The sequence below is a fragment of the Apostichopus japonicus genome, chromosome 14 (assembly GCF_037975245.1).
Source record: "Apostichopus japonicus isolate 1M-3 chromosome 14, ASM3797524v1, whole genome shotgun sequence".
Classification (NCBI taxonomy): Eukaryota; Metazoa; Echinodermata; class Holothuroidea; order Aspidochirotida; family Stichopodidae; genus Apostichopus; species Apostichopus japonicus.
The window spans coordinates 23,665,704-23,686,665 of NC_092574.1; the positions used below are offsets into that span (position 1 = coordinate 23,665,704).

The 20,962-nt window shown below is 36.6% G+C and overlaps 1 protein-coding gene and 1 non-coding gene across 2 annotated transcripts in view; both read left to right on the top strand.

The window, feature by feature from the left end:
* LOC139979549 (uncharacterized) overlaps positions 1-14,391 on the top strand; it is a 30,686-nt gene extending 16,295 nt beyond the window's left edge. Inside the window, exon 3 of the mRNA XM_071990472.1 lies at positions 12,516-14,391. Within this exon, the coding sequence (XP_071846573.1) occupies positions 12,516-12,832 (317 nt within the window). The 3' untranslated portion in view covers positions 12,833-14,391. The remainder of the gene's footprint in view (positions 1-12,515) is intronic.
* A 2,327-nt stretch (positions 14,392-16,718) lies between these two features.
* Trnay-aua (transfer RNA tyrosine (anticodon AUA)) lies at positions 16,719-16,790 on the top strand. The gene has a single exon. It is a non-coding gene; the product is annotated as a tRNA-Tyr (tRNA).
* Positions 16,791-20,962: the final 4,172 nt, after the last annotated feature.

The window sequence follows — 20,962 nt, forward strand, 5'->3', positions numbered from 1 at the left end:
TTTCCAAAAAAATAAAAAATAAAAAAAATTATCACAACATTTTCATATATTTTAATGGAAACTTTGTGATAGAAATTAAGAACAAATAAAAAACAAATGGAAGAAGAAAAAATTGGCTGACTTTGAAACTGTTTTACAATATGACACGAAAACCTTCTTTGAGTAGAATTTTATCCATCACAAGCAAAAGTGTGGATAATATTATATTGTAGGGCTGTATTAAAATTTGATTTTGAAAACCAAATATTGACTTTTCGCATCCATACTTCTGCTACTGCCTGCAGGACAGCTGTATACAAACATTTGATGTAGGAACTTTCTATCATCATTGATTAAATTTGTCTGTGTTTTGATGGTAAGGTAAGGATGTACTCTAGTGCCCATTTCTAAGTCCTTCCTAATGGTAATCATATAGTACTATAATGAATGCCGGAGATATAAGAATTCTTCAGCCTATTCCAACCTGCTTTGTGTTTGCGATTAAAAGTGTTGTAGCACACTCTGCATGTTACATGGTGTGGTATTAATATGCACATAGGACTGAGCACTTTTAATGTTTAGATGTCCCTGGATATTTTTGGAAAAAGAATGAAGGTTGGAATATACCGTCAGTTTTGATAGTTTCCCTAAATATTTATGGAGCCTGCAGGACTGGTCAAAGGTCATGCAAAGATTCACATCCCCTCAAGGTGTCGATAATTGATATTTTCTTTTTATGCGATGAAAATGTCCCATTTTTTCCCCTGCAATTTGGATAAAAGGATTCCTTTCCTTCAGATCTGAAACGATTAATAGCCTGAAGAGAAATGCATGTTACAGATGTTTTTTCACGTTATTGCTCAAAGGTCCTCAATGTATCTGCTTTTTAAGTTTTTTGATGTAGCAGACACTTTCGACATATCGTAAAGTTTTTGCAACCAAATAGCGTTACAAATTTTGTACATAATGTAAGGCTTTACAAACGTGAACTCTAGTTACATGGAAAGCCACTGGCAGTTGTGCGAAATGTTTTCTAAGGATGAAGTTATTGTAGTGTTGCACATATGTGTGTGACATCCCAATTGACAACTTGTGTCTTGATGCCTGTGAAGTAGTATTGTTATGCTAATTATTTCTGCCTAAATGGTTTGCCAGTTTACAGCCATGTTGTCGCTGGCATATTGCAACCGAGTGTTTCGTGTTTCACAGAGCTGGTGATGCGTTCTGCAGAGGCTCGATGATCAATATATAATACACCAACCTGTAAAATTCACACTTCCTAAGAGTTTACATTTCGATCAATTTATGAAAACAGAAAAAAAAAATCAAAACAAATAACAAAAAATCCATCCTTGTGATAAAGGCAAGATAGAACTTTACATACTGCGAGAAAGACATCTTAAGATTTGTTTGATAATATACAGTAGCACTTGTGGCATGCATGATTGGAAAATTCCCAAATACTACAATGAAGATGGTTAGTCCTTCCAATGTAGAGTCCGGTCATATTATTAAAATATTGTACAGTGTATACTGTACATCCATACATGGCAGAGATTACTTGTCACATTGTGCTTCCTCACAACACCTGCACATGGCTTTGGGGAGGTGGGTGGGGTGGGGGAGGGGTGGGGAGATGTGACCGTAAGAAGACCTGATGAGAGGGGTAAGGGTGTGGATGGTGGTGGGCTATAGCTGCAGGGGTTAATAAGGGGGCCCAGAGAAATATGGGATGGAGTAAAATATTTCTCATTTTCATTATATACTGTTCCGAAAGGGAAAATGAAGACTTTTTCCTAATATCCTGACTTGGCTCTCACAACACCTGTGGCTTTGGGGAGGTGGGTGATGGGGGGGGGGGAGGAGTGGGGAGATGATGATCATTTCAATCTCTATCACCTGATCTGTTCTTGTGGATGATGGCATTGAGAAGAGGATGGAGGGGAGAGTCTACATATTGTACATGTATAGTGAATATGGTAATGGTAGTTTACTATATATACTGTATAACTGCCTTATGATTGAGCTTATGGTTTTGAGTTTGTCTGTCCTATGGGTAACTTCAAAAAACATTTCTTGCATATATTGAGCATGCATGACTACAAAGTTTTCTTATCAATATTTCCAACACAATAATTCATCATACATATTTACATGTAGCTGTAGAGCTCTCTTATAGGCTATGGGTATGATCAAGTACACAAGTACACAGTATTTTTTGTCATATTTGAACCTCATCAAGTCAGAAATGGAAACGGTCAGAAACGGTATTAACGTTCATCTAATAATAGATAGGGAGGCCCTCAATTAGTTTATACTGGTATCAATCGATGAAAAGATATACAGTAGGCAGAAATATCTAAGAGGACTGTTATTGTTAGTAAAGATCCAAACTGTTTTGGCTCAATTATCTTGGTCCAAGAATTTCAATGCCTGAGTGCAATATTTCTATGGAATGGCCAAATATTGTTGTTTTGTACCAGAAAGCTAGTTGCAATAATTCCTGCTAAAACATGCCAGGTATAGTAGTTCTACAATTCGGCAATGGAGGCACCATTTTAATATCGATCTGAGATCGACAGTGTTGATGGCCGAAACGTCTGTATAGAAGGGTGGTTGTCCAGAAACTGGTATTGATGGAACCTCTGATAGCTGCGAGATTTCTGGATTTACTTCGTTCCTCGCTTACCTGTCTCCCCACAACCTTAGCATCCTCGTTCTACAGTGCCTAGAATGAACTGGTAACCTTTTAACACTGTGTGCCCTCTATAACCAGCTCCTACAGTCAATGCCTTTCCTTCTTCTTTCACAAAGCATTTCTTTATAAATGTTCTTTATAAATTTTTCTTAATTTTCGTAATTTTTTGTTCAAACTGTAATATTTGGCATCTCCCCTCTGACTGGTACCTGGGGTAGACCCCACCCCCCCACCCTGGGCTTAGTACGCCACTGGATACAATATGGCACTCGGTGTTAAATTAGCAATAAAAGTTGTGCAGCTTGGGGACTCTTTATCCGTGTTGACCTTTTCGTGCGCCCTCTGTGGTTTGTTATGTCTGTACTATTTCACATTAGAGGTGGCCATGAATAGCAGTGTGCTGAACATCACACTGATTATGGGGTGTCTGATACCCAAGCCCAGGGTCTAACATTAAACTCATGGGAGTTCAGAAGCAATTTCAATGCGGCTATATAGTGTGCTGTGTACAGTGTACAATGTATAATGTTTTCATTGGCTAATATCAGGTAATATCAATCACATGACCAAGTACATAGCATTGAGATCATGGACCTATCTTTAATTTACATCATTTAACGTCTGCCATTGCGTTGGTGAACACTTTGGCAACCCATACAATAGTCATATATGATTTGTTTACTATGTTAACAGTTCTACTATGTACAGTACAGTGAGGTATATATATGGTGGAATATGTTGACACTCACAGTTTGGTGGTGCAATTTTCAAGTTTAAATTATGCAAATTACATTGGAGCCTGACCTTCATGAAGACTTAGCTCAGATTAAAGTGCCTCAGCATGCAGTGACTATGTTAGTGATGAGTCCGTATGCATATGCACAGTTTTCAACAGTCGCTTTAAATGTGCTACTTTAATAATGGACTCTGTGCATTCTTAACTATACATGTGCTGTATACTAGTATAATTTATCATTTTTAGTTTATAAATCTCTAAAATGTGAAGCATTGGACCCTGATGAAATGAATGCCTGTTTGTTTCAGTTTCTTTTCTTCTGTTTAATGTTACTGTAGTGATTGGAGAAGAATCTCGGTGTAAGTTCAACATTTTTTTGTAAGAATTAAAAAAAGAAAAAAAGGACAAAACTAACTGCATGACTTAAAAAGTTGAGAGTGAGAGATCGGATATCATTTTTAGGACAATGAACAAGTTAAGCTGCCTTGATGAGGCAACTCAACATATATGAACAAACTACTGTGAAATATAATACTTGTGTGTGTAAAGGTGGCTGCAATTGTTTCATAAGGCTGGCTGCGATTTGTTGTACATATTTTACGAGTCAGAACCTTACATTTATGATATAAACTATTAAAAGTAGTTGATCAATGTATTTCATGATGTTAAACGAAAGGACACTCCCTCGGAATTCAGTGTTTGGGGATTACAAAGAGTTTAACAGTTTTTAAGTATGAAAGCTAGTTAACACTGACAAAATGGAAAAGGAACAAGGTATTTTGTCATGTAAATTAATAACATAGTGGTATATACAGTATGTCCCCTCCTCTTACAATTCCTTGGCATTCACTGACTACAGCCTAATAAGGACGCAATTTACATTGTATAATTCCTTCGCTTCTTCCAAGCCCCACTTGATAGAAATTTGGGATGTTGGGTTGGGTTGTGGGATTGGGGAAGGGGGAAGTTAGCAGGGAAGGGGGTGTGGATGTGGGGATTGGGGGTGCAGTGCTCAAATGTTTACCAATGCTGAGAAGGTTTATTCTAAGGTAGATTAGGAAAATGCATATTAAGTAGACATGCAGCTGAATATGGTCACTCGTATTGTTATTGTACAGTAACATATTTGTAACATTTATATGTCTCAGGGATGGCAAATGCTCGGGGGTGGTAAAGTAGTTCATGTATGTTTAATAATATAGGCCTATCCTGTGAAGTGATCAATGTCTTGTGTGTTACAACCTTCTAAGCATGGTAGAAAACATTACTAAGGACTTACTAAGTTTCCCATTGTCATTAAGTGATTGGCATTGAGTATTTATCAGCTGATATAGTTATGAATTTCAAGTCATGACCAAATATTTCATAATGGTGGTATGGTATTACTTTATATGAGTATGTTAGCTAGCTTTAAAATAACTTGTGAGTCTGTACTCTGTTGTGGGAGTTGGTCATATAATGCAGGCTGCCAGTACAGTAAGCTACATGCAGCAAGCAGCCACAGAGGCAGCTACAGAGGCAGCTATAGCCAGGCTGCTACAGGCGAGTACAGGCAGCAGGCTACAGTAGCTATTATATGGATAATTTCATATGAGTACAGCTACTGTAGCTATGGAATAACTTTGTGAGTCTGTACTCTGTTGTGGGAGTTGGTCATATGATGCAGGCTGCAGCTAGCTATGTATAGAATTAACTTCATATGAGTACAGCTACTGTAGCTACATGGAATAACTTTGTGTGTCTGTTACTGTACTGTAGTGTGATAATCATACATGTACAATGTAGGCAGCTGGCTATATATCTCTGCCTATTAATTTATTCTTGCTATTTAATAGAACTACATGGATGATTTGGGTGATATGCTGGTGCCAGACTATGCACACTATGACATTTACTGTATGTCGCCTATGATTTACAAAGCAAATTTACACATGCAAGCATGGGGTTTAGGAATATTACCATAGTCTGAATCTGACTGAAGTATAGTGGTTATCAATTTAAAGGAATATGTATGCATTATAGAGGGTAGTTATGGGAGCTAATATAACATAAACATTTAATTGACCTAAGAGCAATACACTAATATTAAGTATGAAGACCTTAAACCATATTTTGCATATATACAGGATATTAAAGTAGCATGCTGTGTAACTTGTTAGGTATGTAAGTACCATAAAGTGTCAGTGTCTCCTATCAGACAATGAAATGTGCATATATATAGTTGTATGGCTCCACAATTATTTTACTTACAGTATATTAGATGTACAGCTATAAGCTACTGTATTAAAGTGATAACTTGCATATAAGTCTGTTATCATTTAATATTATGGTCAGTAGTGGTGGTAGTGCTGGGATGAGAAGAAAGTTCGCACAGACCATTATGCACAGTACAGTCTAGTCATTTGAGTTTACGTTAAGTAAATACCATCTGGTTTAATATGAAAGGTTTCAACTTTGGATTATTTCACGTTCAAAGGTAAAGTAATGCCAATCGAGAACACTCAAATTGTATGCAACAATAATATCGATTGTCCTACAGTACTGTAGCTATTTCACTTTGAAATACTGTCTACAATGTTTGTAAACTACAATAACTAGAAGCCTAAGCTCTTATTGTTTTGGTATAATTATATGCACACAGAAAAAGTTTGTTTAGGCTATAAAATGTTGTCACTGATTGCTCGTCAAGAAGGTATATTGGGACATGTTTGCTGGGTTTATAAAGTCAAGTATAACTATATATAGCAGGAATTCCAGGAAGGATAAGAAATATGTGATAAAAGGTGGGAACTCTTAAACATGCCCCCCCCCCCAAGAAACCCAAATTTGCATTTGACACTTTTCGTGCTGTTCAGAAATGATGATCCAGCAATTAATCCAACTCATCAGTACTGTGTATGAACACCGACAGAAATTTCTAGACCCTGTGAGTGCCCTAAGATTGGAACAAATAAAAATGTCTGTCCGAAAGAAACCGCAAAACGAACAAAAACATTCCAAGCACTTTGGTTGGTAGAATAACGATGGTCATTGATTAGAATTCACTAGTCATACCAGGGTGTACAGTGCTATTAAAATATTACACTCCAGGCAGGGCAGAGCGAGCTTGTCACTCGTAAATATCCAAACCAGTAAGTTCTAGGATATAATTCCTGTCTCCATATTCTGATACTTCCACACTCAAAATATATGCCATAATTACTCCCTATCAGAATGATGTAGAGTATTCTAAATATACGCTCTCTATATAGTATTATAGTAACATGGTCACGAACTTGTCCCAAGTTATTAACTCGTTAGTAGTCATCATTTCTGACATCTATCAAGAATTAATGCTTTTCATATGAGAGTATAATGAGATCCCCCCCCCCCAAAAAAAAAATTTGGTTACACATTTTAAAGTTTTCTCCAAATTTTGACGAAATTATGGCACTTTTGGACCAAAGGAACAGTCTATTCGTACATGTATTAAAATACTGTACTGTATGAGAAAACTGTTGTAATTGTAATTTAAGTAAATGGTGGCTTCAGGACTGAATAATCACAGGTGATTGAATGCATACTACATTAACACTGTTTACATGGTACACATGTACGTATTTACTCTGCCTCCTTGCATACTTCCTCCTGTCTTCAGACATCATTAGCACTAATTTCCCTCGAGTCATGTCTAGAGTTAACTGGTATTTGCTGCAAACTTGTTTGAGAACCTGAATTGCTCTGAAAACGGAAGAATTGCGGCAGAAAAACGCAGCAAGGCGCGAGAGAAAACGGAGCTTGAAAAACACACGTTTCACTTCGGAATGGTAAATTCAAAAGGAAGATCTTATAGTGCACAGTGACCCGTGAGGGTCACCAAGGGCGCAGTGCAAAAATTATACCAGTGGCGTCTTGGTAGACTAGGAAAGTAGGTTAGTGTAGTTGGAGACAGGTAACAGAGGAGTGAAGTAAATATTGATAACACTTCTCTCTCAACGATCCCCCTTTTCTGAATTTTTCTGATTTCAGTATTTATCTCATTGAAAGTCATTGGCGTGCTGAAAAACTGCTAAAAATCTTTTTTAAGTACTGCAATATTGAATTGTGCATGATATGAGATCTTTCTGAGGCATTGCGGAGGAGGGTTGAATATTTAAAAGACAGGGATATGAATTATTGATTATGAATGAGGGATTGTACTGTAGTAAAAGGAAATGTATGGTTTTAAAATGGTTGAGAATGGCTGACCGATTTTTGTAGTTTCTAGCATGTTCTAGCATGCAGCAGCGGTGACCTTTCAGTTGGATTCGTCTGTGTCCTCAAAACTTAACAAGTCACTTAACAAGTCACGATTTTGTTGTTAATTCTACTTTATTTACATGTTTTTTCTTGTTGACTATATGTATCTCTTGAACAACAGGACAGAAGAGGACATTAATTACCATTAAAATCTGTGCAAGCTGTATAAATTGTTTGGTTTTATATTGTGTATGCCAAGTACGCGCATAGGGACAGCTGTGTAAGGTTTCAGTGGTATTGGTTGTATGTATTAGTGTGTTTGTTAATCAGTAAATAGTTAAAAACCAAACAAATACTGGCTACTTGATCGAGGCAGCTGAAATTCAGGAAATTATATGTTTTTTTTATCTTCTTCAATATAATATAGTCAACTACAGCTCTATTAATTAATCTGCCTAACAAATTTGACTATATATGGAGGCTGTGCTATATGACAATAAATTACCATTATGACAATAAATTTATGTAAATTAAATTAAATTAAATTATTTATGTAAATTTTAATATCACATCAGTGAATTTCATGGAAGATGACGGCAGTTGTAATCGTTTAATATTTAGTCTTCGATCTGATTGGCTACGGATATAGTTCAATTACTGTTACAGTAAACTTACCTAACGGTATGGTTACCTATAGAGATGATAGTTAACTGAATTAATACCATTCCCTGTAATAGTAATGTTTCAAACTAACATTTAAGTGTTCTCTAAAACCTTGTAGAAGTTTTCACATGGTACAAATGCTGCCACTCACTGTGTAGGTGACATCGGCCTGCCTGCCTTCATGGCACATTATTTTTGCCATGTACCAGGACGTTGCAGATTAGCTCAACTGTATATAAACAACCTGTAGTACTTGAAATAATCCATAAGTCAGTTGAGGTGCAACTGTATAATTTACATCTCATATACGATATATGAAATGTAAATTATACAGTTGCACGCACCTCAACTGACTTATGGATTATTTCAAGTACTACAGGTTGTTTAATACCAATGATCCGCTCAGATTTATGACAAGTTATTTAGTACAAATATTTACACTATAGTGTAATGACACCATCTTTCCCTAGCTGAAAAACTAGAAACCATTCTTTGTAAACAATGGTTCAACATTGATTTGTTATAAACGGTAAGCAGTCGAGAAAGAATTGGAGATAATTTTTACTTAACAATATATGATCAGATGAACCTATGGCACCCAATTTGCATTTATAAATATCTCAGCAAAAGTAAGAATTGTTGAGTTTCATTTTTTTGCAATAATAGTAGTACACAGAGATATATAGTCATACACTAGGCATAGCCATATGCTGGCTGATATGCTGGCTGAAGGATAGGTGCTATGCTTTGTTCCCACTGTCCCATATGGAACCCAATTACTGTACTTGTGGAGAAGTGCAAACCTGCATACAAAGATCAAAGTTGACAAATAATCTTTCGAGAGGATATATTTTTATTCCTTCCTCTGCTAGTCAAGGTAAATAAACTCTAGAGTAGCTTTGCTCGAAACCCATCTGAACCTGATCTGCATCTCTCTTAATTATGATAAACTACAGTACTGTAGGTGCTTCACAGAATTAATCAAACTGACTGTATTAGAAATAAGCCAATTGAGTCTGACTATAGGAATGCCACAGTTGAATACAATGTGAGTTGGTTTTAAGGGACATTGTGGTTGTCTGTTGTAGTAGAGGCATTTTGGTCATGCAGCTGAAGTGAAGAATGTGGGACTGTTGGGAGAATGTGGGACTGTGGGAAGAATGTGGGACTGTGGGGGAGAATGTGGGACTTTGGGAAGAATGTGGGACAGGGGGGGGGAGAATGTGAGACCGTGGGGAGAATGTGGGACTATGGGAAGAATGTGGGAAGAATGTGGGACTGTAGGGAGAATGTGGGACTGTGGGAAGAATGTGGGACTGTGGGGAGAATGTGGGACTGTGGGGAGAATGTGGGACTGTGGGAAGAATGTGGGACACAGGGAAGAATGTGGGACTGTAGGGAGAATGTGCGACTGTGGGAAGAATGTGGGACTGTGGGAAGAATGTGGGACTATCAGTGAATAGATAAGGTTAGAGGTGGGGACTACAGTTAAGGAGTAAAGTACATTTTGGGAAGCTTACATCCTCTGAATATTCATGTTAATCATCCCATCTTGTACTGTTCATCATGAGTGATAACATGCTTACAAGTTTTGTGATAGTATATAATTGAGGCGTTGATTCCCCCGTGAATACATACATACAGTACACTATGGTACAGTGTACAAAAAGAGCTCTGTAATGGAAACATTCTAGTACATGTATGTAAAGTTAGATTTTTCATTTAAATTACCTACCAGCAGAAAACAGTCTATCTATATAGAGGATTGAAAGGTTTCTGCACCTGGCCGATATGTTAGCACACACTGTATTTTGTGTGGGTTGAATTCAAACAAGCAAAATCATTATTCAAATAATACTGTAGCGTTGCTTCCATGATCCTGTCAAACCGTTAGTTATGGTGCCTTAACGAATGGGAGGTTTATAAAATAAAGTCCATAAGGGCAATTTGGGTCTACATTCATAGAAAACAGGAAACAGAGTCATTGGATTCTGTTTAATATTAAGTAAATGTCTCTTGTAAATAAAAGCCGTTCCATTTTTATTGACCCCTATAATTTTTCGAGTTGTGTCGTACAGTATTGGTAACATTTGTTTAATGTACTTAGAGATCTGTTATCTCTGAGGTCTGAGGAATTAACTCTGTGGGCTTTGTGTGCACAATTTAAGCGCATCGAAGAAGGTGGAAATTGCGGTCTTAATTCACCTCTTCGTGAGCTTCCAAACAAGCGTTTAGAAGTAATCACCAGCTGCCAAACAGCTATGTACAGCAGTAGTACCTGTAACATGAAGTTTAGTGAATGAATTAAAACAGACTATGCCTTTTTTTTCATGACCATAGTTAAGCATACTTTAACAGCTGTCCCAAACAGCTAGATCCTTCATACAACATTATATGCTTAGCTATACTGTATCAGTATCTGAATTCCCCATCAATATTTCTCTATGCTTCAGTATTTCCCTAGTATCAATATTTCTCTATGCTTCAGTATTTCCCTAGTATCAATATTTGAGGTATGTATCTGTTGTATTAAATTGAAACGGCAAGTAACCACTCAAGTTTGAGATCCAGTTTAAATTTTTATCCCTGAGTCAAATACGGTAATTATTTTCTTAGACACTAGTTTGTAAATTTATATAGTTGGCATTCATTTTCTTTTCAGGAAGAATATTTTGGAGATATCCAGACCAAGTTTTGAGCTGTTTCCTAATATTTTTTGTAAAACACTAAATGATTCAATATGTAGGATATGTTTGATGTACAATATGTTCTGTTTATTAGGAAGTAAATATCAGACTGTGGGATCTACATTGTGTAGTTGTGTATATAGTTTATAGTTATACCCCTGACTTTACATAATGTATGCTCATTTCAGTAGTCTAGACACTGTTGGTAACATCTACAAAAGCAATAGCATTATGTGCAAGGGAATTAACCGTGATACAAAAAAAAAAAAAAATTGTTAAAAGTCACTCTTGCATGCATGGAATATGAATGCACTTTTGCTGGTGTGTTGAAAATAGAACTCCAATGATCTATTGAAGCTCTCCAATTAATGTGTCTCCATTGGAGCATGCTTTGACTGTTTCATTGGCATATATGCTAGCGATTCAGATTAATACAACGCTATTGGTTTTGCTAGTTAAAGCCTCGTTTATATTTTGAGAAAGAAATTAATCATGGGGATCAGGATTTTGGTTATCCTCAGCGCAGTAACAATAAAAGCTCACCTTGGACACATCAGCATTTCAGAATGGCGGGCTGATCAATGTTGTTCGCACGTTGAAGAACATATACGCCAGCTATATTTCCACCCATGCATTTTTTTTTAGAAACACTGCCTAATTAGTTCATCTATGTCCACTTTTGTTTTTGATTGGGGGAATAGCAGATTGGGGGGGGGGGGAGGGGGAGTTGGTTTCTGGACAGTCTATATGCAAAGGAAAATGTCTTGTTTAACCTGTGTGGCATTTTAACTTCATAAAAAATAATGACGTATGTTACTTCTTATTCTGGGTACGGTTCATGAGTAGTCAATCTAGCGTTATATGATATGTATGCACAGACATTGTGTACAGTATTAAAGCAAGACACTGTTTGTTCTTCTGTCCTACAGTTCATAGACTGTTCAAATTTGAGTAGCTGTGTACAATATAACTGGTTTCTATAGATTTGTTATTGTTTGGAGTAGAGCTTCTGTCTGGAGTTAGGACCTAACTCTGTCTGTCTTTAGCAATGGTTACTGGTACCTGGGTATTGTTGTTGCTATGTGCAACCAGTCCTGTTTTGTGGCATATCAAGGACGAAGTCAATAAAGTGGGGGAAGGGGAGGCGAGGGGGCTGAGAGAAATAGGAAGGGGCTGAGAGTGGGTTGAGGAGTTAAAACAAATGTCTAAGTTGGTCTGCAGTTACTGACAGGGGCATAAACTTGACAAAGATAATAGCTCATATTGATCAATTCAGGGTCTTCATTACATTGATAAGATTGATCAGTCTTTTTTGTATGCCCTGCCCATAAATTAATTATTTTCTTAATAATGCCGTCATTATAACACAATTATAGAGTTCACCAGGTAGTGTGTAAGTAATGTGGAGAAGCTCTTACATGTTAAAATAACCACACTTGTATTTATGTATTATTTATTTATGTATTTATTTACTTATGATTTTCATTATGAGCATTATTATCTATCTGTTTTCTTTCTTCCCATCCTTCTATAGGTTGCACCAAAGTGTACACAAAGTCATCACACCTGAAGGCCCACGAGAGGATACACACCGGTGAGAAACCTTACCTGTGCTCCTGGCCCGGTTGCCTCTGGCGATTTGCCAGGTCCGATGAGTTGACCAGACACTATAGAAAACATACGGGAGCTAAACCCTTCAAGTGTAAAATATGCGGCCGGTGCTTCTCGAGATCGGACCATTTAGCGCTCCACGTGAAGAGACATCAAGAGAAGATGAGGTTGCAAGCGCTTCAAGCTCAGCAAGGAATGGAGTTCTGCCTTCCCCTGATGAACCAACCAGTTTCTCTTTAAGTTGAATGGAAAAATCTTCTGCTTTTATCGCTGCTATGCAGCTATATCTATTAATGTCGGTCTCTTTCAAGCTGAAATAGTCATGTGTGATCTGCTCCCTTACATCATAGCAAAGCTACTGTACACATAGCTGTGCCATTCATCATCAACTCAATATAGCCAAAAAGTAACTTTTTGTCGTCGTTAACTTATTTGCAGACTGGATGGAAACAAGTATGCCAGGGATCTACAGTGTTGTTTAGTGTTAGGATAGTACATGTGATGGAGGCATTGCATTAGTCAATAAACAGCTAGGCTATCATTCATGCACCAAGAAAGCTAGGAACAATTAAATCAAGATTCACATACATTTACTGGTCGGTCATCTTCTTTGGTCGTGTAACTGATTTACTGTTATTCTGTCTTGTCATCAGCCTGTATATCAGTGACTGCAGAAACAGCATCAGTTAGCTGTAACCAGGGTGTTGTCGTAGTAACAGGTAGTCCCCAGTACTACTAAACTCTCTGACAGTTACTCTCATTAATATGTAGACTTTGTTAACCTACTTGCTTCTCAGGTCTGGTAGGCCATAGTCTGCATATAGCTGACCATAATGGTTATTATCTAGATCATCTAGATAATAAGCTGTATAGATAAGAGAATATAGATATAGATATAATAAGATTTATTTCTTGTACAGGAGAGTACACTGTATGCAAAAATTACATACTGAATCATCTAATGGTGGTAACGGGGTTTGTTGAGAACTATCAAACGTTGACCTTGTTATTGGAAGAAAATACTCTTAATTAATATTTAATAATTAATATTTAACAGCAAGTTATTATGTTATAACTACATCGAATATCTAACAAGTGACGTGGTTATAACCGGTGACTCGATGGGCTGTCCGATGACTCAGCTGGGCGGTGTCATGTGACTCAAAATCCATTTCATTGCAGCACCACACTATTATCAGGTTAGCGTAAACAGACCGTACTGTATATTATCAACCTACGAACCGCTGGAACTAGGATATTATGACTCTCCTCTGTTGCACCATAATTTGTAACAAATGAAGGTTTCAAATCTGAACCTTTTACAGTATTTTTCCGTTAAATTGACAAGCAACTCATTAGTTATATTTTTCAACTCTTTAGCAAGGAATGTGTTTGTGTACACAAAGTAAGAATAGTTACTGAAGTATTTGAATTTTCTTGAAGTTTGAAAATTTTGAAATGCCCTTTTTTCTTTACCATATACTCTAATCTGTCAATTTTATCAAACACTTTTTATAAGAAATTTTCATAATCTTTGTATTGAGCTGGAACTGAATCTGTTAGGGTATATGTAATATATTAAAAACTAAACCTTCTGGTTGAACTCTACATGTTGGCTTTCACTGTATTGACACAACAGTGTAGTCCACAATGGACCATTGTTGTGGTGAAACTGTTAAAACTCTGAAATTTGATAGAAAACCTTTCTGTGGGTGTTCATGTGGTTATATGCAATTAACTGAGACCTCTCTTCCCCATTGCTTTGATCACGCTGTCTTGTATATCCAGTCATTTAAAAACCCATAAAATATTGTTAGAATATATTTAGCTACATATTTATATATATGATTCACTCGTCTGTTAGTGGAAACAACTCATATAGTTTGTATCATCTTTCTATTAGCCTACTAACTCTTTTAATATCATTGACAATGGGGTTAATTAAATTCAGACCTCTGTCTCTCTCTAAAAAAAAAATCAAATCAAATCAAATTCAAACCAAAAAAAAATTTAAAAAATTCAAATAGTGGAAGCCAATATTTCCTTTCCTGTAAATGACTGTATATTTTTTGAAGTTCAGTTGCACACTGTCGTTAACTTTTGTCTTTCATAGCAACTGTACTGTTGCAATAAATTTGTGAACTTTCTTTGTGTACTGAAACTTTTCAAACTAGCCATTCCATTATAATATTTCCAATAATTTAACTCAAAGAGAAGGTAAATTTCTCTCTCGATAAGAAAACAACTTTTAGACGTGTATCACGTCTGAAACATTTTTACCGCAGTGTTTGTGTCACTTTTTGTTTTAAAAGGTCGCCCTCTCTTTCTGCTTATTCCAATACCGAGTTAAGCATATCAGTATCTCTCAAAAATCAATCACTGCAACTTGTCCAAATCATGATGTTATTTGATTCACCTCAAAACTTGTCTCGAGCCAATAATTTCTCCCAACATTTTGGTTCTTTAATGTCTTGTAATGTCTATTCAGGTTGTCTCAGGACTAGTCTCATACCAAGTAGTTCCCTTAAAATTAAATTTCCTTTCGGATTTGCCGGGAATTCAATAAAATCTTCCAAATACAGTGCCGATGGCTTACAAGCTTTTCTGATAAATATTTTGCCTTGTGACAATTTTCCTGCTGTAAATTGATATTTGCAGTTGTTGGTTGTGTTTACAAGTTCTTTCTACCATTAATGCAAATACAGGGACAAGACGGGTGTTTCATTTAGATACGATTTCAAAGGGTAGGATCTGCGAAGGATGGGGGCTGCGGATGGGGGCTGTGGATGGGGGCTGTGGATGGGGGCTGCGGATGGGGGCTGCGGATGGGGGCTGCCGCATCTATTCAACCAGGCTGTGTCTACCGCAATTTATTTTGCTCCAGTTTCACACAACAATGACATTGATTCATCCTTAACTGAGCAGGATTTTGAAGTGATTAAACCGTAGCTTTTCTTGTTGCAATATGTCATAACAGATATTTAATCCCTTCAGATAATCTTTCTTACTTACATCAAAACAAAGGTGTCTACCCTTAAAGCCTATAGCACTGCGAACAAAACACTCTTCACAGATGGGTGTTCCTAAGAGGTACCTGACTTGCATATGAAATTTCTGCCGTGAATTCTGGAATAAAGTCTTGATATCGTCAAAATATGCAGCTTTTAATTTTCAAGGCCAAGTTGTTAATTTTTTTGTGGTTTAGTTTTGTAGTAAATAATATCTTTCTAAAAGAGGCTTCATGGAACTATTGAGGAAATACAAGCAGCTTTTAGGTTTTTTTCTTTCTTTGGGCCTTTTAGAAAATTATCAAACATTCCAGATATCACTTCACTCCTCTCTCCATTCCCTTACAGACTACTAAATGAAAAACGATATCGTTTTTTTTATGTAGGACTAATAACTTAGTTTAATTGTCATATTTTACCAGAAGTGTTTTGTCACCAAATAATAAGAAGTGATCTGTGTTCCTCAACAGCAAGCATCAAGTGAACTTTCTGGGTCGTGTTGTTTAGAGGATTGTATTTGTTCTATGCTTAGATCCTGGTTGTAATCATTGTAGCGTAATTTTTTTTGTAAATTTAGTTGCATACAAGGGCACGCCCCGACTATCAACGATGCAGTTTCTGGCCACTGCCAGTAAAGTTGCCATTAAAGTAGACCAATACAACTGGACCCTTTTCTTTTTTACTGTTTCTGCTTCTGAATGTGCTGCATTACTCATCCATCTCTTTTGGAAAACATTCCAGCAGTGACCGGTAATTATTTATATCATGACTACTTGTACCTTGTACCTGCCTGTCAGTTGCTCCTTCAGTCATTCCAGGAAGCTTCCCACCGCTGTGACCAGTCGTGGTGACATCACTGCCACAGGTTGTGGACATCACTGGTGTTTGCGTTACCATCCTTGTAGATTGCTTCCTTGTTGTGCCTTTCACATTGATTTAACACCTCATATCATTCTTCCTTGCAACTAATTTACAAGTTCTATCAATCATGTTTGATCTCTTAGAGTAAGGCAAATATGTCACCAAAAAAGAACTAGTATTGTTCGATACAGGTGACAAACGCCTACAGTGAAATTACGACCTTCCTTATCGGTTTCGAACCTCTGGACATACAATCAGCGTCCATAGCCTAGTGGTTAGGGTGTCCGCATATAAAGCGGGAGGCCCGGGTTCGAGTCCCGGTGGAGGCTGGAAATTTTTTCACTGTTCTGGATTTTCCTTCTCATTATGTTTTCAAATTATATATCTCAAATGCTTTGAATTGGTGAATAAAAGTAGATGGGTAGATGAGTTGTCGTACGCTACCACTCAGTCAGTATGCAGGTTGGGTATTACACTGAAGAGGATAACATTCACATGTTCAGCTTCTTTGAAATATATGTTGACTTTAAAGAATGTCGAAATGGTATTTTATTCGTTACTACATTTTGGGAAGCAACTTGTTTACTACCCATGACAACGAAATCCATCCATGAATGTGTCGCTGTTTGCCTCCAAACATTGACTCTACATATCGATACAAGCATTAACATGCCGACTAATTGTTATTGCTCAACTATGCCAGTATTATTTGGTAACTGTTTTGCTGTTTATAGATACAGCAGCCTCTATTAGGACTGAATCAAAGTATTCCATTATTCAGTTTTGTCTGGCATATTCAGAAATGGTGTTTTATGGTGTTAAAAGTAACACAATGAATTGAAGAAAAGGCACGAGGTCCCAACGGTCTAAATATTGACAAAAAACCTTTCCACTTTGAAGGTACAGGTATAACAAAGGCAAACATTCCTTCTCTGGTAGTTTTCAGATGAATGATTTTATTTTAAACCTAAGTAGTTCTGTATTTTACATAAAATTGTGGAAGAAATGTTTGAGGTTTAAATTGTGCTTTGTTTCAGGATCAGTGAGACAATTCTGACTTTATAAAAAAATGTTACTGAAACCCAATTTGATATCACCAGCTCTCATGCAGGTACTCATATATATATGCCTGATTGTCTGCCTGTGTTGTTTTGTTTAATGTTGTATTTTGTATATTGTTCTTCCATTCATTATTTATCAGCTATATTGTATAGCAATAGTAAAAGCATTCAATTGTATGATAGGTTAAAATGTATTTTGAATTGAGATATAGTTAATCAGTATAAAAGAAGAAGAAAAACATAAATAAATAAAGGAGATAAAGTAGTCTAATTCTATAGAGAATAACATAAATTTGATACATTTTTAATTCAAAGAATGTTTTTTTTTTATATATATATATTTATAGAATATTGCGTCCTGCCTGTGTTAATAGTCAAATGATTTAAAAAAGTTATTGGTATTAATCTATTTCATCGTGAAAGTTATCTGTAAGCACAAACTGCTTTACCATGATAATTTAAAACGATATTAATAACTCTTCAGGTATGCAGCCTCAAAAATGAATTTGTAATGTGTTTGCCTTGGGCAAGTGGGAGGAGTTAATAATAAGGTATTGTAATTGGTTTTACAAACTAAATTAGTCTTATATCAGTCGTTCTCTGTCATTATCAGCAGCTGTTTGGATAAAAGAGGCTGTGAGATTATGCTCCCTGTAAAAGTTACATTTGAGGTAGTCAATTAAGTGATAGCTGTAATCTTTCTGTGGTACCTCATGGGAGGTAACCTATGGATGTAACCCCAAAGTGACAGCTCAATTATGGGTTTTTCTACTTAGACATTTGCATCTGTCCTTTCCCAGAATATTTGTAAAGAACAATTTAAACTAATTATATTTTCCTCTTTGGATTTGTTAATGAAATTTTCAAGTGATTTAAAACTGTGCCTTGAATGAGCAAACACACTCCAGTGAGAGATGATCTTTTGAAGTAGTAACTCTTCTTAAGATTGAGAAATATTGTGTAACTTTTCTTAAATATTTTTTTGAATAACAATAAATATGATGTTGGGATGAGGTCCCCTGTATTTTATGTCCCTTATTGTAAGTATGTCCCTTATTATATTTAAATGGTGGTAATAAGCTGGTAATATTTATTTTTAACTTGTATAGTCAGTAGCTTACCCCCTATTTTTTTCTTGTTTTTTTTTAGTAACTTCCAATTTACAATACTGCTCTGCAGTCTTTCAGCTATGTTTCATTGTACAACGATGGCAGTGGTCTTCCATATACCTGTCTAATGATGTATTAATGCTTCCAATAAAGTACTGTAGTTGTAGAAATTACTCCAATCAAAATTGCAATGCTTCTGGACTTTTCTTTTAGTGTTTTCTGCCATGATTGATTTGTGCATTTGTGTCTCATAACTGTTATGTCTATTAAACCCAACCGGGATTAATCTATTAATTAATTATTTTAATTAATTAATTCATTAATCTATTGATTCCAACTCAGTTTGACTCAGAATGATCCACAAACTATATAGTGACGGTTACAGGGATGGGTTAGGGGAGGGAGGGAGGGAGGGAGGGGAAGGGGTTTGGAGAGAGAAACAAATTGCATCCAAAAAAAAAAGAAGCAAAAACAACAAAAAAAGGAAAAAGAATAATGGGGATCTGGTAAAGGGCTGAGAGTGCATAATCAGAATATCAGACAGCTATCTGAGCGACAGATGGCCCCCTTCCTCCATCCATCCACCCCACCCCTTTGTCCATCAAGAAAATAGCTAGCTGACCTCTGGCATGAGTGAATTTATGTTAATCCTGGCAGTAATTTAATTAACAGATTCAAATTCGCTGTCTGAGATCGGTCTCCTTGTATAACCCTTTAGACATAATTTGCCCCTTTCCCTTTCACCTCAACAATGTATGTTAAAAGCATTCACTAGTAGCCCTAGACTAATAGTCGCAATAAAGCATTATCCTGTTGCTACTGCGTTGAGCATGAAGCCACAACAAAGTATTCCACTACACTCAGGGGGGTAGGAAGCTTCCAAAAAGTGGGGGAAGGCATAACATCAGAGGGGCACTTTCTCATTCCACAACCACCACTCGTTATGCTATTAACCGATACACACCTGCCATATCACTTAAATATATATGATGTGTTAGTATGCTATCAATACTATTTATTGAGATTGTTTATTGTTAACCGTGCTACAAAAAGATATGGGATGCCATTTTAAAAATAGCATGTACAGACTAAAAATAAATGATTAAAGTAAAATATTGAAATTAACAAAAGGCTTAAGATATCCAAAAGACAGTTCTTCAGCAAAGGGTTGTATTTTATTTGCCAGTAGGGCACAAGTGCTATATTGGAAAAAAATGGGGGGCACGTGCCCCCCCCGGCTCCTACCCCCCTGACTACACTGACCTCCTTATCAGTTGTTACCTGGGCGATATTCTGCTAGGTTACTTGAATCATACCTGTGACACACTACAAATGTGTCCCCACACCATAGAATTGGTGTATAGTCACCTCAGTCATATTGAACAATTGATTTATATTACGAATAGTTTGTAAACACAGACAGAATAGGGGCCTCCTATAACAGCCTGAATCCCCTCAACACAAGGGGTGGTGACTTTCAAATCACGGATACACCCTCCACCCTTCTTAATTGGGTTTGAATCACGATTGTATGAGACATATTTTCATTGTGACAATTAACAGAAATAAGTCCTCATTAGACGAGCATGTGGGAAGGGGCAGTCAAGCATGATACTGCCTTGTCTCAGCATTCTTTCTGCCATATTTGGTATCAACTTAGAAATCTATCTGTATTAAGTTTTTTCCATTCTCTTTTGCTGCCCTCGCTATAAACACCCCCACACAAACTTCCTCACACTATAACTCAATGCTCTCAGTAGGTGCCACTCTTTACCTTAGCCTGATGACACATGGGTGAATTCTTCACTGCTTGCAAGTTATTTACTATTCAAGAGGTGACATTTCATACACCAAACTTATTGGCTTGTTTTACCTTCCAAAATAGGCACAGGAACAACTATTAACATCGACAGAAAAATTCAGACTGCGGTTCAGAACTGAATTTAAAAGGAGGTGAGCAGAATATCACCAAACAAATGAGCAAAAACTGTCTACAAAGATTTTACTAAATTGATAGGCTGGATCAAGATATGGCACAATCCGTGTGTTGTGTTGAATATCAGCCATCTGATTTTTATTATGTTGCCATGGTTATATGCAGCCAGGCTGGCCAAAACACCAAACCGGTTTTCAAACACACATAACAGTTAGAGTGCATGAGTATAGTTCTATGCTTAGTACGGTCAGAGCCCACCAGTTTTAGGTCACACATTATTATGAATATGTATAGATCTGAATATGTAAACAAACTCATTATCATGAATATGTATAGATCTGAATATGTAAACAAACTTAACAAAAATCACAGTCCTTGGTTGCTAACGGTATGAC